The sequence below is a fragment of the Thalassophryne amazonica genome, chromosome 18 (assembly GCF_902500255.1).
Source record: "Thalassophryne amazonica chromosome 18, fThaAma1.1, whole genome shotgun sequence".
Taxonomy (NCBI): domain Eukaryota; kingdom Metazoa; phylum Chordata; class Actinopteri; order Batrachoidiformes; family Batrachoididae; genus Thalassophryne; species Thalassophryne amazonica.
Window position 1 is genome coordinate 15,707,493 of NC_047120.1, and position 27,718 is coordinate 15,735,210.

Here is a 27,718-nt window from a genome sequence, read left to right on the forward strand (position 1 = left end):
CCAGTAGAAGACTGCCCCTCCCTGAGCCTGGTTCTGCTGGAGGTTTCTTCCTATTAAAAGGGAGTTTTTCCTTCCCACTGTTGCCAAGTGCTTGCTCACAGGGGGTCGTTTTGACCGTTGGGGTTTTTCCGTAATTATTGTATGGCCTTGCCTTACAATATAAAGCGCCTTGGGGCAACTGTTTGTTGTGATTTGGCGCTATATAAATAAAATTGATTTGATTTGATTTGATAAACGCACCATCACTGTTGTGTGGGCCGCTGAAGAGGAGGTACTGCTGGCCCACCACCACCAGAGGGCGCCCTGCCTGGAGTGCGGGCTCCAGGCACCAGAGGGCGCCGCCGCCGTACGAGAGCAGTCAGGGTGACAGCTGTCACCCATTACTGGACACAGCTGACTCCACTCAGCCCGGGGGTATATCATCAGGACGGCGTCTCCACCTCAGTGCCGAGATATCGCCTTAAGACTGAGGTAACGTTCTCTGCATTCATAGTCTGAATAACCAGCTAAAACTTGTTAAACCTTTTCAGGACTGCTGACTACTGATAGCTAAATTGCTTGGATAAGTACTCACCTTCCTGTTATATATTGACAAGAGGTGGAGGCGGCTCTTCCCCTCTCCGTTACTGGGTGCTGTCGCATCCACACCTGTGTGTTGTTGCTCTCTCCCGCCAGCAGTACCGGATCCGACGAGCGGAGGCAGTGGCCACCTGGGAATTCGGGACTTGGCGGTTCCAGTATTTCCAGGGTTCGGTGGCAGAGGAGATCTGGGTGGTTCCGGTTCGACTGAGACGGACGTCTCCTACCTTCGAGCCTGCCCACACGACACCAGCGGATTCGACCCCAAATTGTTAATTGTTGTATTCGTTGTGCTCGTTTCACAACAGTAAAACTTGTTATTCACCTTTCTCCATTGTCCGTTCATTACGCCCCCTGTTGTGGGTCCGTGTACCTACACTTTCACAACAATCACGTGATGAATATGTTTTGTTAATAGGAAACATATTCATTCCTTCAATGTTCAAATCATAAGTGATGCACAAATGCGCATCAGGATGGAGGCTGCATGGTGTGTGAAGGGGACTGCTTGGTGGTTGAACAGTGTATCCATGTATAACTGTTTCGAATGACAACCAATGTGGGCACATTTGGGCATGTTGCGCATTCAAATATCTTTATTAATGTCTTTTTTTCTTATTTTTGCTTGATGGTGAGCTGCAGAGCTTCTTAACAGGTTTCCTGTGTTCTGTATTTGTCAATAAATGCATGTGTAAATTGTGAATGTCACACTGTCAGCGGAGGTGCTTCTCACTCTTTTAACGTCAGTGTGTGAGCGCTGTTCTGCGAGTCAGCCTCACACACACACACACACACACACACACACACACACACACACACACACACACACACACACACACACACACACACACACACACACACACACACACACACACGTTCCGTGGCTCCCACAGACATTTTTCCAGTTTCATGATTAATCCATTTAACAGTGTCCCGAATAAACTGTCCCTGTGTGTCCCCACGTAACTTCCAGTCATTTATAGTATAATTTGTTTTCTGTGTTCACGTTGTCTGATGTGACGTCGTGGGGAATCCCTGCTCAAAGGACCAATTTACATGAAATTGCATATTTTAATAGGACGTGGCCAGGGAGGAGTTTAGTTCCACTCTCAATTCCATGTTCAGTGGGATGTACAAATGTAATGTGCGTGGACCCATACACATCTGAATATTTTTTTGTACTTATGCCATTTTCTGGGTTTAGGTGTACGCCGTGTTTTAGTAGGAAATCCAAGCAAGTCTTTGTACATGAGGCCCCAGGTGATTGGTTACGCCTTTCTTCTCCAACTTAGAATGTCCCGCCTCCTCTTTTTCGCAGCACACTCTGGCAATATGCCCTTTTTTCTTGCACCTTTGGCATTGTTCATCTTTAAAAAGGCACTCATTTGGCACGTGGTCAGTCCTCCTGTATCTGTAACATGCTTTTCCACTAGGTTTCCCTCTTTCGTTCTTCCTGGAAAAAAGCTTTTGTGGACACCGTGTTTCCTTTTAAGAACTTCTTTCACCACTGCTTGGCATTTCTCTCCGCCATTTCATGAGCGAGACTCACATCAAAAACTTTGGCGAGCGTTAAGTATTTGGACTGCGCCACACTTAAGCTGTCACGGAGATTTTCACTTGTAATACCACAAACAAAATAGTCTCTTAAACCATCTAAAAATGCATCAAATCGGCATGTCGAAGCCAGCTTTCTTAAACTTTCCATAAAGTCACTGATGGACTGGTCATGTCTCTGCTTCCTTGTCTTAAACTTACAGTAGCGTTCAGAATAATAGTAGTGCCATGTGACTAAAAAGATTAATCCAGGTTTTTAGTATATTTCTTATTGTTACATGGGAAACAAGGTACCAGTAGATTCAGTAGATTCTCACAAATCCAACAAGACCAAGCATTCATGATATGCACACTCTTAAGGCTATGAAATTGGGCTATTATTAAAAAAAAAAAGTAGAAAAGGGGGTGTTCACAATAATAGTAGTGTGGCATTCAGTCAGTGAGTTCGTCAATTTTGTGGAACAAACAGGTGTGAATCAGGTGTCCCCGATGTAAGGATGAAGCCAGCACCTGTTGAACATGCTTTTCTCTTTGAAAGCCTGAGGAAAATGGGACATTTAAGACATTGTTCAGAAGAACAGCGTAGATTGATTAAAAAGTTGATTGGAGAGGAGAAAACTTATACGCAGGTGCCAAAAACTATAGGCTGTTCATCTACTATGATCTCCAATGCTTTAAAATGGACAAAAAAAAAAAAAAAAAACAGAGACGCGTGGAAGAAAACGGAAAACAACAATCAAAATGGATAGAAGAATAACCAGAATGGAAAGGCTCACCCATTGATCAGCTCCAGGATGATCAAAGACAGTCTGGAGTTACCTGTAAGTGCTGTGACAGTTAGAAGATTCCTGTGTGAAGCTAATTTATTTGCAAGAATCCCCCGCAAAGTCCCTCTGTTAAATAAGAGACAGAAGAGGTTGCAATTTGCCAAAGAACACATCAACTGGCCTCAAGAGAAATGGAGGAATATTTTGTGGACTGATGAGAGTAAAATTGTTCTTTTTGGGTCCAAGGGCTGCAGACAGTTTGTGAGATGACCCCCAAACTCTGAATTCAAGCCACAGTTCACAGTGAAGACCATGAAGCATGGTGGTGCAAGCATCATGATATGGGCATGTTTCTCCTACTATGGTGTTGGGCCTATATATCGCATACCAGGTATCATGGATCAGTTTGGATATGTCGAAATACTTGAAGAGGTCATATTGCCTTATGCTGAAGAGGACATGCCCTTGAAATAGGTGTTTCAACAAGACAAAGACCCCAAGCACACTAGTAAATGAGCAAAATCTTGGTTCCAAACCAACAAAATTAATGCCTTGCAGATGTGAAGAAATCATGAAAAACTGTGGTTATACAACTAAATACTAGTTTAGTGATTCACAGGATTGCTAAAAAAGCAGTTTGAACATAATAGTTTTGAGTTTGTAGCATCAACAGCAGATGCTACTATTATTGTGAACACCCCCTTTTCTACTTTTTTTTACTAATAGCCCAATTTCATAGCCTTAAGAGTGTGCATATCATGAATGCTTGGTCTTGTTGGATTTGTGAGAATCTACTGAAGCTACTGGTACCTTGTTTCCATGTAACAATAAGAAATATACTCAAAACCTGGATTAATCTTTTTAGTCACATAGCACTACTAGCATAAGTCTCTCAACAGTGTGTGGTGTTCTCTTCCAATGACTGTCAAAAACACTGCCTTGGACTTTTCTTCTCCAAACTTTATGCCATTTGCCAGGACCCGGAAAAGCAGTTGAAGATGAGTGAACCGTTCCAGTCGTTCCACATATGCCTCAAATTCTTCCTCCGCCTCTTCAAACCAGAGGCCTTCGGTGACCCCGACAGCAAGTACTGGCACCATTACCATTACCATGTGCATCTTCATCTCAACGGTGTTCAGTGTTCAGCTGGACTCTTCTCCACCAGGAATCATCTGTTTCTCGTCGTCAACGTCTGTTGTGTTTAAGAGAATTAAATGTGTGGTTCTCCCTGGTTGAAGAAAACAAAGGTTTCACAGGAACAAGCAACTTTGTTACACCTGGAACAACCAAAAGGTTTTATGCTCTCTGCCATCTCACTCATCTCCTCTCGTTGTCTCACAGACAGGCATCCCTTTATATACACATGATGCCTGATAATATGTCTGTTTCAGATGCCAGATAATAAGTCTGTTTCAGATACCAGATAATAAGTCTGTTTCAATACACGACAACTCCAGTGAAGGGTAATGGTGGAGATGCAGTAGAGCCTATTCCTACATTCATAGTGGGAATAGGGTGGGGTACACTTTGGACAGGACACCAGTCTATCGCAGGGTCACATATAACAAATAACAGCTGATCCCTGATGTGTCCGCTCCCGCTGATCAGCATGCATGTGACCTGTGGATTAACTGCAAAGATTACATAAGTGTGACTTTGTGTCATGGTGACTTGTTGTAGAAGTGCAAATTGTGTTAGGTTTGCAGTCGGACGTGCACATGTATTGAATACCTCAAAAGCCACACTGATAAGTCCACTGTACACGTCTTCTTTCTCTTCTTGTCTGTTCTACAGGGGTGGACCCACAGGGCTGAGGGGTGGGAAAGCCCCCCAGACTCTTTAAAGGTCCACTTTTAAAGGCATTTTAAAAACTTTTTTTTCACATAATAACTAGACTCAACTACTTCAAAAAATATTTAATAATACAATTTCTTAATATTATTATTTATATGCTATTTGTAAGATTTAAGAATAAAGTAACACAGTGTCAGCCATGTTGACTTTGATACAAAGATCAGTTTTCAATGAATGTCATTTCCTTAAAACACAGACTTGAAACTTGACACAGACACAGGTTGACACTTGTTTTGTCCAACAGTTATTTCATGCATTTTATTCATTTTAGGCTTTTTTTTTTGGTTGTCCCCAGGTTAAATGTTTATGTTGTACAGGGCCAAAATCAACCATCTTTTTTTTTTTTCCCTCTGATTTGTACGTAAAAGTCGATGACATCCAGCTTTTGGCCACAGCCAAACCGTTGGACATGTCAAAGGTTTTAACAGCATCGCTGTCATATTTAACTTTACAATTAACAGCAAATTACAAATCTTTATCCATCTGAACTGAAACAAACACTGGTGCAGAATGTCTGTTGGCTGCTCTTGTGTCATATGACTGCGTGTGTCTTTAATGCTGCACAGTTGTTGTGATCATGCAACATAAATCCTGATTGTGAACACTTGATACATAGTTTGATACACTAACTATTTGTAATTTGGTGTGGAAGTGTATGTGTCACGCTCAGTGTGAGACAGAACGGTACAGAGTGACACTGAGCATTTTTTTTTTTCCTTATGATCAAAATGTTTTTATTACAGTGAATGACTTTACATTGCTTTCCATTTTCACAATGCATACTGGCACAGTTTTGCATTAATACTGAACACTGTTACACCAGTTCTGCTTGCGGTGCATCTGAATCTAGACTTGATGGTCCAACGGCAGCAATCTTGCTTTTATTGTGCGGAACATAAAAATCAGACATCTATAGAGAAGTGCAACGTAAGGCTACAGGTGGACACAGCAGGCGAAAGTGATCAGACTGGAAATAATAAACAGGTGCTCTGATGTTCAGTGGAAGCTTTTCTGTACACACCACAATCAGTTCTTCTCTTGTATCGTCTTGCATCTGCTGTCTTCTATAAAAATTTTTTCCAAACAATGCTGGTGCCCAAATCCATGAAACAAACACGCCAATCCACCGGGTCAAATCTTCATGCCAAGCTTCGCTTTCTGAGGAAGAGACATCACAAAGGTTAAGGTTCATCACATCTGTCCTCTTGGACACACAGCTGGAAATTAGACAAGTATATTTACAAAAGTGCACTCAAAAAACTGATGCATTGGATGAACGCAATTCAATTATGAGCAAGATTTTCATGTATTAAATACATGTAGTCCCAACCCAAAGTGCATCCATGCAAGTTAATTTAATTGGGACTACATATATTTATTAGATGGAAATACTGCACATAATTGAATTGAGTTCATACAAAGAGCCATTTTTTGAGTGCACTTAAAAAAAGACTCATTGGATGAACTCAATTCAATTATGTGCAGGATTTCCATCTAATAAATATATGTAGCTCCAACTCAAATAAAACACATCCATGCAAGATAATTTAATATAATTCAGTTGGGACTACATGCATGTATTAGATGGAAAACCAATCCAATGAGTCAGTTTTTTGAGTGCAGTTGCCTTCATGTCCCAAAGTTTTAATGCAATTCATGAGTACAGTTTACATAAACATGTTATTGGGGACAAATCATGGGCTGAGAGGTTGCTATGACCACAATGGTTACAATAAAAATATGCATCATGACATGGTACTGCCTTGGGTCCTGGATTTCAACCATGAATGCATATCTTTTAAGGAGCCATCTATCTGCCTGAGCTAGGGGAAATACGGGTGTCCCGTGAGACTTGGGGTCCTCAACACTGAGGTACCTGTGTACTCAATCATGCTTAGAAATGTGCCATTTGGTCAAAATGCCGTAGGTAACGTTTCATTTCAACAAAAGTTGTACAACTCGTCTCAGTGTCCATACCTAACTCTTCTTTTGACAAATCTTTCCAATAGTACCAAAGGTTCCTTGGATCCTATTAGCAAAGACATCCAGTCATCATCTTTGGTCAGTCATGAGGCCATACACAGTAAAATCACCAGTGTTAAATTAACAATGACAGTGAACATATGGTCCCACTCTGACCATAGCAGGACCATATGTACACTGGGAGTATTAATTTAACACTGTCAGTGTTAGTTTTACACTGGTGATTTTACTGTGTATGTCTCACAGCCGTGCAGTAAAACGGGAGCCAAAAGGGGCCCTAAAGACTAAAGGTTTGGATTTTGAGTCACCTGTTGACATATGCCTTCTTGTGTACCCCCAGGATCATCTCATCCCACTTTCTCACTTCATGTTCAATTCCCATCATAATAACAATTCACAAATTTAGCTGCAAGCTGCAATGATGGGGTCCAAGCACGTTTTGCACAATTTGACCAAAATACAGCAGTCACACATAAAGACATATAAATTTAATGAGTGCAATAAAATTATGTGTTCTGTGGTTGTTCCACTGGGGTTCTTGCCATTGATAATCCATCTCACTCTGCATCTTCCTCTGGCACACTGATTAACTGCATGTCTGATCTTCTCTACTCCTCCTGTTCTCCTTTTGGCTGGTGGTGCCATGCAGTGATCATTCAGCGCCGTGTAACACTACGCTAAATGTGGCTAGAACAGAACACACTGCATGTCAGTCACATCCTCACTTTTTATTTCATCACCATGTCACATGACTGTAAAACCTTGCCGCAGCGTGCCGCCAGGAGTCAGTCGCTGCCGTTGACTGAGAACCGCCCCTGTGATGACCCAGATTTGTCCTGATTGGCTGAAGACTTAACTGACACTGATTTGCTTTGTTGTAGCTCAGAGAACATCAGATCCATTATCTCCTAACCAGTGGTGGGCACGGTTCCACTAAGCCGCTAACCGCTAATTATCAAAGCTAATGTTTTCATTAGCGGATTTGCTTTTTAGATAAAATTGAAACGTGGTGGGTTTTACACATAAATCTGTATTTGTAAATATGTAATTATTTTCATTTGTAAAAAAAAAAAATGCAATTTGAAAACTGAAAATTCTGTTTAAGTGGATTCAGCACTTTTAGCAAATGTGTAGCAATTAGATGGCAGTGTTCATGGAAGTATGAACAGCATTTACCCATAATGCACTGTGGCATGTGTGTCTAAACACTAAAACCTTCAAAATTAGTGCATTACTTTAAAACTAAAACATATAGCTGATATTTTCACTTTATAAAAAGACAGATGTGACAGATGTGTTAATTTCAATAACTTGTCCGGAATTACTTTGTTTAAAATTTTAACTGTCTGCCTGTGCATGACTTGGGTGGTATACCAGCGAGTCTGTATGGTGTGAAGAGAAATGATCTTTTTTTCCCCCCCTCCCTATTCCTTTTGCTCTTCTCTTTCCTTTCTCTCTGGTCACCAGGTGTCTTTTGCTGAAGTAAGGCTGATCTGACACAGACGCACTCACTCGTGTCAGTAGCTGCTAGTGTACTGAAGTCAGTACTGAAAGTTATCGGTTTAGCTTTTATTTTTTAGGGGTTTATCGGTTTAGCTTTATACAAGTTAATTCAATTAGCGGATTAACTGTTATCGAAGCTAACCTTTTGGTTAGCTGTGCCCACCACTGCTACTAACAAATATATACCTTTAAAAAAGAAATAATGACATCTTCAAAACTGGTTTGATGTTAAAATCCTTTTTATAGCTTTTTAAAAGGGAGACTTACTGAATTATGAAGAGAGGAACATTAATTGCCTCAATTCAGATGACGGACTCTCTTAAAGTTTAGCGTACATAAACAATCAAAAGTATATGTATGGGTGTTCTAATTCTGATGTGTGCCATTATTACGTTCAACTTGTAATAATTGTGGAATAAGTGTATTTTGTCTGAGGTGATTGTGTGGGAAGAAATTCTGTTGCACTTGTCATGACAATAAATCTATCAAAATTTATCAAACAACCTTCAAATTAAAAGCCCGAAATATTGAGGGTATTAAAAATAAATCTACCACTTCCTGTGGATAAATGTTTTTTCCTTTGTTAATAATTGTAGACACTTGTTTGTCAACTTGTTTATGCTGCTTCAGATGCTCTAAATTGTTCATTTGTACAATTTTCTTTTTTTTTAAAGAAAGATCTTTTAATAGTATAAGTCCCTTCGGCTGCTCCCTTGTTTGCACTCGGGGTCACCACAGCAAATTCAAGGTGGATCTGCATGTTGAATTGGCACAAGTTTTACGCCGGATGCCCTTCCTGCCGCAACTCCACATTACATGGAGGGGTGGGAGGGGTAGGATTTGAACCGGGAACCTTCCGCACTGAAACCATGCGCACTAACCACTTGGCCACCTCCCCTAGAAAGAAAGATCTTTTAATAAAACTGAAAATATGTGATCCCCTTCTGTTAGCTTTATTTGTTGCATGTCATAGGGAAAAAAGTTTCTTTCCTGAGATTGTTGTTGTAAGAATTATGTTCATGCAGCTCACACTTTTATCCTTAATCTTTCTTTTCATCTTTATTACATACATAAATAATAAATATGATAAATGTCTTGCTATAAAGAAGTCAAACAACGTTAGATCAGCCATCAGGTCACGGATGCAACAGGGAACAGAATTTGTCCAATTTGTCGGCTGGTGTTTTTAGACTCCACATCTGCAGATGGTGGCTGGTCGCGATAGCCAAGTGAGCTTGAAAGAACGTAGCGCCAAAACTATATTTTGGTGGATAAAGCGCCCCATCAGGTTGGCACATGTAAGTTTTTGTGTAAATCCAAAGTGATCATTTTCACCAAGCTTGATTTCGAGCACTTTATTCATGGTCAGATTTAATTAAATAAGCCACACCCACTCAAACTTGGTAGCCAATTTTAGGAAAATCACAGCAAAATATCAAATATTAATTTGGTACGGTTTGTTCATCTTGGTTGAAACCAATCTTTTTTGAAGACTGAATACAAATTGTAGGAGGATTAGTGAAAAAAAAAACGCTTTTGTAAAAACCCCAAAACAAAACACTTTCAAACAATTGAAAATGCCAGAAAATTTGAGTTCAGAAGTTATTCCTTGAAATCTATATGTCGTTGTTAAATCGTGTCAGTTTTTTCTTTAATAAATCCATAGTGATCATGTGCACAAGTCTGATTTCAATAGAATAATTAGTTTGTGGGCTACAGGAGATTTAGTGAAATTTTGTGGAGATTGTAGAATAATTCTTTTTAAACAACTCAGAATGACAGAAGATCTGAGACAGAAATGAGCATGTATGCTGTTTAATATGAACCACCCCAAGGAATGCAGAAAACAAAGAATTCTCATTGTATTCTTTATGATTCAAGAGTTATCCAAAATGTAAAAGTGGTTATTATAACCATGTTGTGTTTAAGTGTATTTTATTTATGTTTTTGTATATTTATCTATTTTGTCTGAGTAGTGCTATGTGGCAAGGTTCTTTGCTGCATTATTTGGAGTCTCTGAGACAAAAACTGTTTTACTGATGATAAGGACAATCTAAAATGGCTGGTGCTGCATAGGTAAGCCTATCCATCTTATTCCTGAGGGCACTGCTGTAGAAGCGATTATGGGTGCAACTTGCTGTTAGACACCGAAAGTAGCAGTGAGCCATTGTTTTATAGCGGGTTTCATTTCCCAGACTGGTTAATTTAAAAAAGTTTATTGTTTTCTTTTCTAAACGATGATCACCTCCTGTAGCATTTTAAAAAAATCTCCTTGTGCAGTTCAGGAACATGTTGCGCTGTTTGCTTTTATACTAACAACCAGACAAAGTTAAATCTGCAGCTACAACAGCGATGTTTTGAACATACAGCCGGACCGAGATAGTTTCCACCGCCGACAGAGGGATGAGGAACCCAGAAGGATGTGGCTGAAAAAACTCAACTTGAAAAGACCACTTAAAATGTTATACATGTGCTCTTTTCACTTTGTTGACAAAAAGCCCACAGAGGAACATCCTACTTTGTGGCTGGGATATTACAGACCACTGGAGAAGCTAAAGATGATTGACAACAGTGTCACCAGAATAACAGGTATGATTTTGTGTGTCTGGAGGACAAATCACTGTAGGTATTAATCATTAGCAACAACATGTATTATCCTTTTCTGAAGAGTTAAAATGTAACGTGCATTTGGACTGTGTCAGGTTTTGTTTGTGCTCTGTGTTATTGTACATTTTGTCTTATTTTTGGGTGTTGTCGGTTCCTTGCCTGTTGCTTTCTGCTTGGGTTCTCTCTGTCATTCTCTTGGTGGTGGGTGTTTCTCTTTGTCTGACCACACCCCTGTTCTAGTCGCCTCCCCTCACACCTGTTCATCACTTGGGTGTATTTAAGACTCTCTTTTGGCTCTGGTCCTTTGTGAGATTGATGTGCCTTGAGCCTTCTTTACAGCCTTCTCTTGTACCATTGCCTTGCTTCGTTTTGTCTCATTGTGTTTTTGACCACATGCTAGTTTCTCTCAACCACGTCTCTGTTCAAAAGAGCCCATCATCACGTGTCAAATGCATCCACCACCACCACCAGGACCACCACACCCTGTAGCTGACTGCATCTTAGAGAGTGATGCAGACTCCCATCTGATAATCTGGGTGGTGCGGGCCCCTCCTGCTGCGGCCTTCACCCACTTTGCCTCAATTCGGAAAACGGACTACTTCAAGTTCAGTACACATAAACAATGTCAAATGTATATGTGTTGTCTTTAATTTTGATTTGTGCCATTATTACGGTAAACAAGTAATAATTGTGGATTAATTGCTGTATCTTGTCTGAGGTAATTGGAGTGTAAACGTAATTGCCCTTTTTTGGGATCAATAAAGTTGTCTGAAGTCTGAAGTCTGAAGTATGCAGGGATTCCACTCATAGAATTTCAAACACTTCACCATCAATCCCAGTTGTGGTCCAAGTTCTAATAACTTTAATAAAACTAAGACAAAACTTTGTCATGGCTGATTTGGAACACAGATTTAAAAAATCACAAGGTCAGGTCAGCAGCACAGTGGGACTGTGGGTAGACTTTATGAGTGAACACATGAAGGATCTCACTGTGTGGTTGCCTCATGAAACAATCAAAGCAACATTGTCAAAAGCTTTTAAAGAGCACATTGTTAACCCAACCTGTGTAATTGACTGTACAAAGACAGTTTTACAAAAGGCACAACACTGGATTCAAGGCCTGAGTCATACAGACACAAATATGCAAATATCACAGTTAAGTATTTAGTGGCTGTTTCTCCCTCTGGAGTAGTCATGTTTATTTCTGACGCTTATGGTGGAAAATGCAGAGGCATGTACATAACAAAGATAATGCTTTTTGGTAACACTTTATATTAACTGCCCGCTATAAAGCATTAGTAAAGCATTTATAAAATGTAAGTAAATGCTTAAATAACTACTTGTAAAACATTTGCAAAGCATTCTTTTTATTAGCTCCTCACTGGTGAGAACATAAATAGATGGCTTAATTATTATTAATAACAAAATATGTAACATCTTTATGAAACATTTATAGATGATTTTTAATTCTCTATAACCATTCAAGAAAAGTTGATCATTAATAGTTAATTTATAACAGATCATTAATAAATAGATCTATTAATAGATCTATTAATAAATTAATTAATAGATCATTTACAAACGTAAAATCAGACACTATTCATTAGTGATAAAAAATAGTTTACAAATCATATTTTTATTGTCTTTACATTTTTCCTCACAAATTATTAAGCATTCTTTTTTATTAGCTACTCATTGGTAAGAACATAAATAGATGGCTTAATAATTATTAACAAAATATGTAATGTCTTTATAAAACATTTATAAATTATTTTTTTAAATTCTCTATAAACCATTTAAGAACCCCACAATAATGACTTTTCTCTGCACCTATTATTTGTTGATCACGTTCCTCTTCTGCTACCTGCTCTCTGCTCTCTAATTCTTTCCTCTTTTCCTTTTTAGCTCTCTCAAATACTGAACCTCCAGTTAAGGAGGTCCTCATATTGAGCTTTTTCACAGTGCCATCTTTTTTATTTTTATTATTAATATTATTATTTTATTTTTCTTATTTGTTAGTCCTTATTTTTATTTAATTACATTTCTTAATTTTAAGCACCCAGTCGATTCTAGGAATATAAACCTATTGTTTTTTCAAACCAAATAAGATATGATTTTACTTACCTTGCCAACAAATAGGTGCAACACCAAGTGCAAATGATACTACAACCCCTGGCAAAAATTATGGAATCACCGGCCTCGGAGGATGTTCATTCAGTTGTTTAATTTTGTAGAAAAAAAGCAGATCACAGACATGACACAAAACTAAAGTCATTTCAAATGGCAACTTTCTGGCTTTAAGAAACACTATAAGAAATCAAGAAAAAAAGATTGTGACAGTCAGTAACGGTTACTTTTTTAGACCAAGCAGAGGAAAAAAATATGGAATCACTCAATTCTGAGGAAAAAATTATGGAATCACCCTGTAAATTTTCATCCCCAAAACTAACACCTGCATCATATCAGATCTGCTCGTTAGTCTGCATCTAAAAAGGAGTGAACACACCTTGGAGAGCTGTTGCACCAAGTGGACTGACATGAATCATGGCTCCAACACGAGAGATGTCAATTGAAACAAAGGAGAGGATTATCAAACTCTTAAAAGAGAGTAAATCATCACGCAATGTTGCAAAAGATGTTGGTTGTTCACAGTCAGCTGTGTCTAAACTCTGGACCAAATACAAACAACATGGGAAGGTTGTTAAAGGCAAACATACTGGTAGACCATGGAAGACATCAAAGCGTCAAGACAGAAAACTTAAAGCAATATGTCTCAAAAATCGAAAAATGTACAACAAAACAAATGAGGAATGAATGGGAGGAAACTGGAGTCAACGTCTGTGACCGAACTGTAAGAAACCGCCTAAAGGAAATGGGATTTACATACAGAAAAGCTAAACGAAAGCCATCATTAACACCTAAACAGAAAAAAACAAGGTTACAATGGGCTAAGGAAAAGCAATCCTGGACTGTGGATGACTGGATGAAAGTCATATTCAGTGATGAATCTCGAATCTGCATTGGGCAAGGTGATGATGCTGGAACTTTTGTTTTGTGCTGTTCCAATGAGATTTATAAAGATGACTGCCTGAAGAGAACATGTAAATTTCCACAGTCATTGATGATATGGGGCTGCATGTCAGGTAAAGGCACTGGGGAGATGGCTGTCATTACATCATCAATAAATGCACAAGTTTATGTTGATATTTTGGACAATTGAAAGGATGTTTGGGGATGATGAAATCATTTTTCAAGATGATAATGCATCTTGCCATAGAGCAAAAACTGCAAAAACATTCCTTGCAAAAAGACACATAGGGTCAATGTCAATGAGCAGATCTGATATGATGCAGGTGTTAATTTGGGGGATGAAAATTTACAGGGTGATTCCATAATTTTTTCCTCAGAATTGAGTGATTCCATATTTTTTTCCTCTGCTTGGTCTAAAAAAGTAACCGTTACTGACTGCCACAATCTTTTTTTCTTGATTTCTTATAGTGTTTCTTAAAGCCAGAAAGTTGCCATTTGAAATGACTTTAGTTTTGTGTCATGTCTGTCATCTGCTTTTTTTCTACAAAATTAAACAACTGAATGAACATCCTCTGAGGCCGGTGATTCCATAATTTTTGCCAGGGGTTGTATATCGCCGGATTGTCTGTGCTTCAGGTTACTGACACCATAAAGCGTGTAATGTCTACTTACTATCCCAGAGGCATGTTTGGGTTTGACACTGTACGAAGCTTTTTCCTTTGCCTGCTGGAAAGACTCTTCTGCTGCTTTTAACCTGGTAATAAAAGCAAATTAATGATTATAAGGATGATATTCAGCTAAGTAATTACATTCATGTTTTTTAAAGCCAAGACTTGCATCTAGATCAGGGGTGGGCAACGAGGGCCGAGACACTGCAGGTTTTCCTTGCAACCAATCACCTCAGCAGGTGGGTTGCTGATGAGCGTCTCCCTTGAACATAAACACCTGGTTGTCAATGAAATCACCTGTTGAAACACCTGAACATTAATGAAATCACTTGCTGAGGTGATTGGTAGCAAGGAAAACCTGCAGTGCTTCGGCCCTTCATGGCACATGATTGCCCACCCCTGATCTAGATTGTACAACCCCAAATCCCCAAAAAAGTTGGGACAAAATTGGTAATAACCCCAGAGTGATTCTTACATTTACTTTGACTTTTTTCCCCACTGCAGACAGTATAAATCCAAGATATTTCATGTGTTATTCCGGTCAGCTTCATTTCATTTGTTAATATGCATCCATTCCTCTATTTGGGCCTGCAGCCTCATATATATATATATATATATATATATATATATATATATATATATATATATATATATATATATATATATATATATATATATATATATATATATATATATATATATATATATATATATATACGAGGTCTGTTAGAAAAGTATCCGACCTTTTTATTTTTTTCAAAAACCATATGGATTTGAATCACGTGTGATTGCATCAGCCAAGCTTGAACCTTCGTGCTCATGTGTGAGTTTTTTAAGCCTGTCGGTTGCGTCATTTGCCTGTGAGCAGGCTTTGTGTGAGCAGTGGTCCACCCCTCTCTTCGGATCTTTATTGCGAATAAATGTCTGAACAATTTGGAGCTTTGCTGCATCAATTTTTTTCCAGAAACTGTGAGAGACCTCCAGGTGGACACCGTTCGGAAAATTAATATGGCTTTCAGGGCCAATTTTATGGGGATTATACAGATTAAGGAGTGTTACTGCCGCTTTAAGGACGGCCCACAACTGCTGAGAGCGCAGCGCACTTCCAGCGCCGATCGACATGCTCAGACCCCGCTGTAACAACCAGATCATTTCCAACGTGAAGGCTTTGTTGATTCGGGACCTCATCTGACTTTCACAAAAAGGCAGAAGTCGTGGACATCAGCAGTTTTTCGGCACATTCCACTGTTATAGGAGTTTTTTTCATGGAAAGAAAAGAGGAGGGACGCGCCACGGAGCCGTTCATTATGCAGGACAAAACCACCTCGGTGTTGGTCTCACAGGATGGCTTAAAGGTGGATTTCAGACGGTTGTCGGTTGCTTTTCAGTCGTGTGAATATCCGATTGTGATTGTGTATGAGCTGGACCTGCCCCAACATGTCCTGGAAGGCTTCATCACGGCGTTGCTTTGCACCATGCAGCTCCACCGTGACGCGCGGAACTCCTCCGCACGTCTGTCTCAATGTGCCGAAAAAATGCTGATGTCCACGTCTTTTCACAATTCCTGTGCTAGTCAGACAACATACCGGATCAAGACAGCGTCCAGTTTAGAAATGAACGGCACATTTCACTGTTACAGGAGTTTTTGTCATGGAAAGAGGAGCATGGCGCAAAGCAACGCCGTGATGAAGCCTTCCAGGACATGTTGGGGCAGGTCCAGCTCATGCACAATCACAATCGGATAATCACACGACTGAAAAGCAACCGACAGCCGTCTGAAATCCACCTGAAAGAAATCCTGTGAGACCAACACCGAGGTGGTTTTGTCCCGTGTAATGAACGGCTCCGTGGCGCGTCCCTCTGCTCCTCTTTCCATGACAAAAACTCTTGTAACAGTGGAATGTGCCGTTCATTTCTAAACTGGACGCTGTCTTGATCCGGTATGTCGTCTGACTAGCACAGGAATTGTGTAAAGACGTGGACATCAGCATTTTTTCGGCACATTGAGACAGACGTGCGGAGGAATTCCGCGCATCGCAGTGGAGCTATATATATATATATAGTCCAAATCAAGTGGACAAAGCCTGCTGTGTGTCTTGTCATCCATCTGTGTTCCTGTCATATTCTTGTCCCTGCCCACTGTCCTCTGGCCCTTTGTTATTTATGCTGTTCTCTTCATCTATTTCGTAAGATTGTCTTGTGTCCCCGGTTCTTATTCAGTCACAGTTTTAGTCCCGCATTTATTTTCTCTCTGTGCATTTTATGATGTTGGGTTTGTCACTTATGTTGTCTTGTTGTTCCATGGTTGTTTTGCATTTTCTGTGTTTTTTGGTAGATGTCTTTCGTCATGCTCACTGGTTAGTTCCATGTTCTGTTTGATGTCTCAGTTTACTGCCCCCTTGTGTTCCTTATTTGTTAGCACATGTTCTTGTCTGACCATTGTCTTTCCTTTGCTGGTTGATTATGTTCAGTCCCATGTTTGAGTCACTCCTCTCATCTGTCTTCACCTTGAACTCCAGTTAGTAAGTGTCCCCGCTGTGTTCTTTGGCTGTTTTTTGTTACCCCTTTATTCTGATTTTTACTTAGGTTGTTAGTTTTTGGATGGTTTGTTACATGGAATTACATTGTCACCGTTGTCTTATCACTGTCATGCTGGATTATTAAACATCCCGGTTTTTGCAATCACCTCCGTGTCCATGGCTGCTTGCATTTGTGGTCTTATATTGACTCAGTTTAGTGTTAAACATAATATTAAAGCATTTACCACTTTATAATGTTGTCATTCCTTCTCACAACACTTAAGATGCCTTGAAGGCAGCTCATGTTGCTCTAAAATATGAATGTATTGTTCTGCATTAATGCTGCCATCACAGAAATGTAAGTTACTGTTGCCAAGGGCACTGACAACACCATACTATGACAGACCTTGGTTTGTTGATTTACTGCTGATACCATTCTGGATGGTCCTTTTCATCTTTGGCCTGGAACATGACATCCATTTCTTCCAAATAAATAAATAAATAAATAAATAAATAAAAAATCTGGAACACTGATTCATTTGACCACAATACACATTTCCACTGTGTGATGTCCAACACAGATGTTTTAGAGTCCAGAGATAAACACCACTTTTGGATACGATTAACATAAGGCTTCTTTTTTGCACAGTAAAGATTGAAGTGACATTTATGAATGTAACATGATATTGTTGTGTTTGACAAAGGTTGACCAAAGTAATCCCTTACCCATGTGGTTATATCAGCTATTGATGACTAATGGTTCTTGATACTGTGCTGAATGATCTGAAATCATAGATTCATATTTTATTCTTGCACCATTGCCCTTTATGCACTGAAATTCCTCCAGGTTCCTTGAATTATTTAATGATATTCTGCACTGTAGAAGGCAAAACATGCCTTCCAAATTGGAGATCCTCTGTTCATCATTTCTCCTCAAAGATTCAGGCTTTCATGGATACTAAATCATCATTAAAATCACCTGTTGATATCACCTGTTTGAATTAACAATATCTGTTCATTTACTTGTCCTAAATTGCTCTTTTTTTTAACTTGTTTCAGGCCTTGTAGGAGTGGATGTAGATTAACAAATAAAATGAAGTTGTCCATACAAATCCTGAAATACATTCACACTGTCTACAATTAAATAATTGTTTATTCATTTTCATTTTCCATACCATCCCAACCTTTTCCCGATTTGGGGATGTAGCTACCCTAATTTAGTTTATTTGAATTTTGTATCCAATAAAGGTAAATTTATTGTAATTTAATGCCAAACTCTAAAAGAGTCTGAATTTCCCACAAGATTAAAAAACAATGACCAACAATTCCTGAGTAAACAACATTCCAGTGCAACATGTTCCTGTACCTCTCCTTGAGAATGATCTTGTTCTCCTTCTTCCATTGGTCCTTGAAGTCTGAGCAAAACTCATGCCAGACAGAGAAAAAAGTGTTGGGAGAAACTTCCTTCTCTCCTGTCTTCGCCTTCACTGAGAAAAACACGGTCAGCTCCAGGAACCTGGCAAAAGACAATTTAGTTCATGTCTTTGCACTCTTCTTTTAGTATATAAAGACAATTCATCCTAGAAACATGTCATTACAGTATGTGCAGACGTGACGACAATGTTTTTAGCTATGAAGTGGACTTGAACCATCAATGTAAGACTTTGTTGCCTTTCTGGCTTTTCTCCAGAGGGTTTTAATGCATTCATTTGTGATACTGTTATGAAAATGTGGCACTTTTTGTGATGGGAGCACAAATTCATTTTGGAACCATATCACGAAATGTGGGGTGATGTAGGGGAGTCTATGGAGATTGTGGTTAGGGGAAGGGGTAGGGTTAAAAATAGGGGAGGAAAAAAAAGTCACAAAAATGCGACTCATTTCGTGAAGGGAGAACAAAAAAAAGTGTGAGACTGGCCTTAAACTGGTGAGGATGGTGGCATGTCACCCAGCAGGACTTAAAGACATCACCTGTCAAAGGTCAGATGAGCTCTTTGCAATGGACAATATGCAAACCCAATCAAGGGACCCACCGTATTACAAAAGAGTACATATAAACAAACAAACCTCCCAGTCTACCACTGCAACAGATACTGAAGTTTGTCTTTGCTTGTCCTTGCCACTGGACTACGTCACTGTTCTGCCATGACAGTGCTGTTAATATGTGAAAAAGCTAGCAGTACTTCCAAATACCTTTGCAGACAGTTTCATGATCATGGTTGAAAAATAGCTTATACAATATCATACTGACTCAGACATCACCCGGTTCATGCTGGTCAACTCCTGCTTTGGGGAGCAATGGCAAGAATGCTAGGATGCAAGAAGGTCAAGAAGATGAGGAAAGCTGTGAATCTATTTGGATGGTATCTACGGACACTACTGGACAGATAATGAACCTATCCTGGCAGGACAACATTCCCAACAAGGGCATTCTTCAGTGACTAGGTCTCCCATCTATGGCAGATCTACAAATACCAATGAATTTCAGATGACTCGGCCATGTAGGCAGTGGGCCAGAGTTTGTTTGTTTGGCCCACCTGGGGAGAGGAGTGCTATCTATTATTTTTTTTTAAAGTTCAAGTCCCCCTGAGACAGAAAATTGATGATAGCAATGCAGCCACAGCAGCATTTAGTTTTTAATGGGAATATTTCAAGATGGCCACCTTGGTATTTTGAGCATCTTACTGTTGCTCACTTGGACATGCTAGAGAAGGAAATTTGGTGTGTAATGCTACAGTGAGGAAAATAAGTATTTGAACACCCTGCGATTTTGCAAGTTCTCCCACTTAGAAATCATGGAGGGGTTTGAAATTTTCATCTTAGGTGCATGTCCACTGTGAGAGACAATCTAAAAAAAAAAAAAAAAATCCGGAAATCACAGTGTATGATTTTTTTAATAATTTATTTGTATGTTACTGCTGCAAATAAGTATTTGAACACCTACCAACCAGCAAGAATTCTGGCTCACACAGACCTGTTAATTTTTCTTTAAGAAGCCCTCTTATTCTGCACTCTTTACCTGTATTAATTGCACCTGTTTAAACTTGTTACCTGTATAAAAGAGACCTGTTCACACACTCAATCAATCACACTCCAACCTGTCCACCATAGCCAAGACCAAAGAGCTGTCTAAGGACACCAGGGACAAAACTGTAGACCTGCACTGGCTGGGATGGACTACAGGACAACAGGCAAGCAGCTTGGTAGAAGACAACAACTGTTATGATTATTTATTAGAAAGTGGAAGAAACACAAGATGACTGTCAATCTCCCTCGGTCTGGGATTCCATGCAAGATCTCACTTTGTGGGGTAGGGATGATTCTGAGAAAGCTCAGAACTACACAGGAAGACCTGGTCAATGACCTGAAGAGAGCTGGGACCACAGTCACAAAGATTACATTAGTAACACATGATGCTGTCATGGTTTAAAATTCTGCAGGGCAGCAAGGTCCCCCTGCTCAAGCCAGCACATGTCCAGGCCCGTTTGAAGTTCACCAGTGACCATCTGGATGATCCAGAGGAGGCATGGGAGAAGGTCATGTGGTCAGATGAGACCAGAATAGAGCTTTTTGGAATCAACTCCACTTACCATGTTTAGAGGATGAGAACAGCCCCAAGAAAACCATTCCAACCGTGGGAACATGGCAGTGATTTTAAAATGACATATTTGTTATAACATTGAAAGTATCTAAAAAAGTTCCCAAAATTTATAGTTTATAATGTAACATATATGGTTTACAGAATTATGAAAGTAAGACCAAAACAGTAAAGCATTGTGCAAATGTACATTTTACTGTATATGCTAAAAATAAAGGCAATTTGGTTTTCTTTAGTATACTGCAGAGTGACTAGGAATAAAAAATTTCAATAGCAAAGGCTTTTGTATGTTGAACTGACAAAATAGGAAAAATTATATTTGGTCCGAATTAAAATGAAACTTATTCTTAAATTTTTGTTATAATTAATTATCATATTTTTAGCTTAAATATTTACCATGTTATCTGAAAAGCACATTTATTTGGTTATTTGTCCTCAATGAGTGTCAAAAATATGGGGATTGTGTTTTATGTGAGGGTCGTGACGTCTCTTAATTTGAATGCATTTTTAAGGGTGGTCGTGAACACTGCCGCTCTGGCAGTGCTATCATACATTTTCCACAACTTGGGATATATATATATATATATAATATATATATATATATATATATATATATATATATATATATATATATATATATAGCTATCAAAATATAGTGAGACATCGTTCCCTCAGTTGGGCCAAATGGCCCAAACTCCAGGTCCTGGCCCATCGTCTAATGAATTATCTTTTGTGTGAAGGAGAAACCAGGGAAGTTCTGACTAATGCATGTCCGAAATGCATTCCAGAGAAAAACAAACTACTGCAGGTTTTCAGTCCAATGACAGATGCCACTTGCTCATATCAGTTATTAATACAGCTGTGCGTTGGGGGGGGGGGATCATTATTTTCTGATGTGATCGGTGGCAATAAAAAGCAACAACACCCTCTGGGCTTTAGATGGAATGAATCTGAGAAAACTGTTGACGTTTGATTGTGAGAATTTACTTCAGTGTTCTCTGGTGTTGAAACAGCGCAGTCAGCAACTTACATGAAGCACAATTCACATATTCAACACAAAACTGCTCAGAAACAGAAACACGGGGGTGTGGCATCATACAAACTGTGCTTACTGTCTGTGAGTGTCACTGAGTTGAGATTCCAGATTTTCCAGTTCCGTTTTAGCTTAAAAAAAAAAAAAGAAATATGAAAAGGTAAGATTGAACACGACTAACAAGGCTGTGTATTTGAGTTTTCACTACAGAAATAGACAGCACTATTATAATCACATGTACTTCACCACAACACAGCCGGTCCAACATTCAAGGAGAAATTATTGTTTCCAAGATGCAGTAACAAAATAAAAACGAGTGCTCTGAGAGGACAAGATCCCCCGCTGGCTGCTTTGGTACAAGTGCTGGTAACATTCAAGGATTTCTACAAGTTTTCACAAATTCATCCTAAATATGTAAGGAGTTGATTTCCGAATGCAGAGCGCCAACTCATGAACACTGATGGGGTTTAGCTTCGGAAATCAGGCGTCCATAACTCTGCCAAGATGTGTCAATCTGGTACAGTAATTATAGTATGTGTATTATCAACCACAATAGGATTTGTACAATTTTATGTGGTAATTCCATCTAAAAGTACGGAGAGAAGTTGATTTCAAAATACAGGCACTCGCTTATGAAACTGAAAGAGTTTTAGCTTCGTAAATCAAGGTCCATAACTCTGGTAAAATGAGCCCATGAGGGATTTCCTCGGTAGGCGGACTATAGTGGAGGTCTTCAGGCACAATGGGACAGCAAACTGTCAGGGACCAGTTGAAAATTTTGGTGAAAACCCGAGCATGCTGCATTTTACCAACCTATAACAAGGACTTGTACCAGGTTTTGCTAAATTTTTCCAAAAAATGTGAGAGTAGTTGATTTCAAAATGCAGGCACCTACTCATGAAATTGACAGAGCCTAGATTTGTTAATGAAGGACCATAACCTTTGTAAAATGGACCCAATTCTAATGATATGATAATATGCATGTATCCAAACCATAACAAGGACTTGTACCAAGTTTCATGAAATTCCTCCTAAAAATGTGAAAAGAGTTGAATTCAGAATGCTTATACCCATTTTGGGATGGACGGACGAATGGAAATCGGTATGAATGACATTAAATCCCCCTTCGAGCCTTTGGTCAGAGGGGGATAAAAACAAAGCCATCAGTAAAATTATATTAAAAGATGCACTTTACGAACAGATTACAGATTATTTGCTTCTGTGCAGTGCAATGTCCCAATTATTTATTTATTTATTGTGTGCTTAATTTCAAAATTTTCCCGATTGGTCCCTACATTCTATAACACAATTATTACAAAAAAATGACACTATAGCATTGGGTATCCAGCCAGGTGACATAAATCAGCAGTTGGCGACCTGCTTAAATTCAGAATCACCTATTTTCATGTTCAATTTGAGACACTTTACTGTATTATGTGAACAATTTGGATTTATTGTTATTGTTATTCACTTCAGCCAACTGACAGATGCAAGTAAGTCTTATGTAGGCCCTGAGGCTACTGGCGCTGTGGACAGTGTTGGTCTAATGGTCTAATGCATGACCAAAGTAATACGTTACTGTAGTCACATTGCAACACAGTAATATAAGACTGTTCTGAGTTCAGTAATCACACTACACAATGGTAAATGCAGAAACAAAGTTTGAACACATTACACTGATTTTGGCCACCCTTCACTGGCTTCCTGTCTCTGTAAAGTCTGATTTTAAGGTTCTCTTATTAACATGTAAAATTATTCATGGATTAGTGTCTCCCTACCCAGTTTACCTAATTACACCCTATGTACTGTCCTGTGTTCTGCGTTCTCAGAACGCAGGACCACTTTGTGTCCCAAAGGTGAAAAAAAAAAAGTTGACAGGCCCCAGGGCCTTCTCTTGTCATGCGCTTGCTTTATGAAATGATCTCTCCGCAGAGATGAAACAGTCAGATAACAGTCATAGAAACATTCAAGTCCAGACTAAAGATGCATCTATTCTCCCTCTCATATGACTAACACACCAGTGTAGTATGGAACTGTATTTTCTTTCCTTTTAATTCATATTATTAGTAATGGAACAGGTCTCAGTCTCATTACGTCTGTTAGTGAAGCACAGGGCTAGCTGCCGGCGACCAACTTAGTAATCTCTCTGCTTCCCTGCTGATTTACTGCTGGTGAATTCCTGCATCAGGTGTAGTTATTTCAGGCCGAATGATTCTGCTCTTTTTCTCTCTCACCGAGGCACTGACATCAGGATGCCCTGCCTGCTGCACCAATAACTGGAAGTCATACCTCTTCTGGGCCTATCGGTGCTGAAAATGAACACATTTAGATTACAGACCCAAGATGGACTGTTTCTTTGTTCAATTAAGGATTGTTTTTGTTGCTCTTCTGACTTTTGTTTGTAAAGAAATTTGTGGAAAATCTGTAAGAATGGCCTAAGCAGTGGGTCACCCCTGTAATTCTTGTTTGCTTGAGGTTTATTCCTCATTTTACACTCAACAAAAATATAAACGCAACACTTTTGGTTTTGCTCCCATTTTGTATGAGATGAACTCAAAGATCTAAAACTTTTTCCACATACACAATATCACCATTTCCCTCAAATATTGTTCATAAACCAGTCTAAATCTGTGATAGTGAGCACCTCTCCTTTGCTGAGATAATCCATCCCACCTCACAGGTGTGCCATACCAAGATGCTGATTAGACACCATGATTAGTGCACAGGTGTGCCTTAGACTGTCCACAATAAAAGGCCACTCTGAAAGGTGCAGTTTTGTTTTATTGGGGGGGGATACCAGTCAGTATCTGGTGTGACCACCATTTGGCTCATGCAGTGCAACACATCTCCTTCACATAGAGTTGATCAGGTTGTCAAATGTGGCCTGTGGAATGTTGGTCCACTCCTCTTCAATGGCTGTGCGAAGTTGCTGGATATTGGCAGGAACTGGTACACGCTGTTATGTGTCGGACGCAGCTCGGAGAACCGACCAGCGTTTGAAAGACCCAGTATGAAATAAGCAGAGCACAGTACAAAGGCTAACTGAATTTAATACATAACAGTGATACATAAAAAACAAAGTGCGGTTCTGGCGTGGTGCGCTTCCCAGCAGCGTAACGGTCCGGAGCCAGAAGCTGTTCGGACATCAAGGACCCCGCCGACACCCACCAGGTGGCCGCGACAAACCGAGTCTGTGAAAGAAGGAACCATTACGTGAGTCCCACACTCTACACACAGAGAGAACACTTAAAGGTGTACAAACAGCAAAACACTTCCTGGCTTGATTACTAATCAACTTCCCAACCTGAGGCATGGAACATCCAGTTCACAAAACTCACTGCAGTGGAAGTTGATACATGACTAACATACAGCTCAATATAATAAGGTGTGAGGGACACCACATTTACTGACGGTATAAATGTTAGTCACAAAATCTAGCGTACCTCAGGAAGTGTGCTGACGAGCGTGAGACCTCACCCCTCCTCTTTCACAGACCGTGCATCAACCTGGACGTTCTCTGCATCCATTGATATGAGATGGCTCCTGAGACAATGATCTCACCCGTCTGGTCACAAGGTCGAGTCTCTGGCAAATACACACTGTGCACTCCGGTCTTAAATGCCACCATGTTCCAATCCATATAGATGCACCACAGCTGTGAGTCCTGATGAGCCGCAGGTGATCAGCCTCAGTGTGATCAGGGTGAGGTCCTGATAAACTCAGCAACAACAGCCACTCAGTTCCAAATGCAAACCACCTGGAAGGAGAAGCAAAGGACAGAAACAAAAAGGCAGCCAGGCCCCCCCAGCCATATAACACACGCTGTCGTATACGCGGTCCAGAGCATCCCAAACATGCTCAATGGGTGACATGTCCGGTGAGTATGCCGGCCATGCAAGAACTGGGACATTTTCAGCTTCCAAGAATTGTGTACAGATCCTTGCAACATGGGGCCGTGCATTATCCTGCTTGCAACATGAGTTGATGTTCTTGGATGTATGGCACAACAATGGGCCTCAGGATCTCGTCACGGTATCTCTGTGCATTCAAAATGCCATCAATAAAATGCCACTGTGTTCTTCGTCCATAACAGATGCCTGACCATACCATAATCCCACCGCCACCATGGGCAACTCGATCCACAACATTAACACCAGAAAACTGCTCACCCACACGACGCCACACACACTGTCTGCCATCTGCCCTGAACAGTTGTGAACCGGGATTCATCCGTGAAGAGAACACCTCTCCACGTGCCAAACGCCAGTGAATGTGAGCATTGCCCACTCAAGTCGGTACGACGACAAACTGGAGTCAGGTCGAGACCCGATGAGGATGACGAGCATGCAGATGACCTTCTCTGAGACAGTTTCTGACAGTTTGTGCAGAAATTCTTTGGTTATGCAAAACGATTGTTTCAGCAGCTGTCCGAGTGGCTGGTCTCAGACGATCTTGGAGGTGAACATGCTGGATGTGGAGGTCCTGGGCTGGTGTGTTACACGTGGTCTGCGGTTGTGAGGCTGGTTGGATGTACTGCCAAATTCTCTGAAACGCCTTTGGAGACGGCTTATGGTAGAGAAATGAACATTCAATACACGAGCAACAGCTCTGGGTGACATTCCTGCTGTCAGCATGCCAATTGCACGCTCCCTCAAATCTTGCGACATCTGTGACATTGTGCTGTGTGATAAAACTGCACCTTTCAGAGTGGGCCTTTTATTGTGGGCAGTCTAAGGCACACCTGTGCACTAATCATGGTGTCTAATCAGCATCTTGATATGGCACACCTGTGAGGTGGGATGGATTATCTCAGCAAAGGAGAAGTGCTCACTATCACAGATTTTAGACTGGTTTGTGAACAATATTTGAGGGAAATGGTGATATGTGTATGTGGAAAAAGTTTTAGATCTTTGAGTTCATCTCATACGAAATGGGAGCAAACCAAAAGTGTTGCATTTATATTTTGTTGAGTGTATTTATATATATATCTTCTCCCTGACTTCTGCTTACGTAACTGATCAAGCTTCCTGTCTGCAGTTTGGAGAACTGTTGCTCCATTTGTGAACAATATTGTTTTTACTTAACTGTGTTGTGGTTCACTACACTGGGGTTCTCTATCTGTCAAAAAATTCCTTGACCCAAGGCCAACAAATCTCAGTTAAAGCCATTCATATCCTTTTGACAATTCTTCCAGAAAAATCAGACAAATGCAGTGAAAGTATAACTGGCACTGACAGTTTTTGATGTAAAACTTGATTTTGACATGAATTTTGCAGCCTTAGCTTGGGTTATTAAGCCAACACTTTCTTTGTGCATTGCACTGTAGAAGGTACATTTAAAAACTTGTGATCTTTGTTCAGCATGAAAAAACCCACAGTGTGTTTTCATGGACACAGTGAATCCTGAAGCAGTATTTTTTATTCCGTTACCAGTTACAAGGAAGTCCTCCATCTTGTCTTTGAATGGCTGCATGGTTTCCTCATCTGATTCCTTGCACACCTTATCCACTTGTGACATACATGCTGACAAAATAAAACAGAAGTAACTTGGTACCAAGAGCACTGTGAGCTGAATGAAATTCATTAACAGTAGTGCTGCACCCTCATAGGAACAACATCCTAAGGTTACATTTTGCCAGAGTCGAGTGAGAAGTTTTGAACCTGAGCCAGAAAAAATATAGGTCATGGTTCTCCATCTTGTGCATTCTGAGAAACCAACATTTCTCTGCACTGCACCCAGTGAGTCAAAACGTCACACATTCTTGACTTCACCCAAACCCCCACCCGAAAGTCATTTATACAGAAGCCACGTGCTGCTTCTATTTCATCATGTTTGTCATTTTCTTCCAGTCCAACTTGTTCTTCTTCTTTCTGCTGATTCCTGGCCTTCCAGTTCCTTTCACTCTGCAGCTGCACCTCCACCTTGAATGAATCTGTCATCCCTACTGCGCATCTCACCGCTGTCAAGCTATCCTTGTACATATCTTGTACCACCCTCACATACTTCTCTGCCACTGAAGGCTT

At 40.0% G+C, this 27,718-nt stretch overlaps 1 protein-coding gene across 1 annotated transcript in view; it reads right to left on the reverse strand.

Annotated features, from left to right (window-relative positions):
* Positions 1–5,827: 5,827 nt before the first annotated feature.
* The window catches only part of LOC117530533 (formin-2-like), a 116,112-nt gene continuing 94,221 nt past the window's right edge, over positions 5,828–27,718 (reverse strand). The window contains 5 exon segments of the mRNA XM_034193425.1: positions 5,828–5,912; positions 14,550–14,631; positions 18,431–18,580; positions 21,775–21,826; positions 27,125–27,217. Of these exon segments, the coding sequence (XP_034049316.1) occupies positions 5,886–5,912; positions 14,550–14,631; positions 18,431–18,580; positions 21,775–21,826; positions 27,125–27,217 (404 nt within the window). The 3' untranslated portion in view covers positions 5,828–5,885.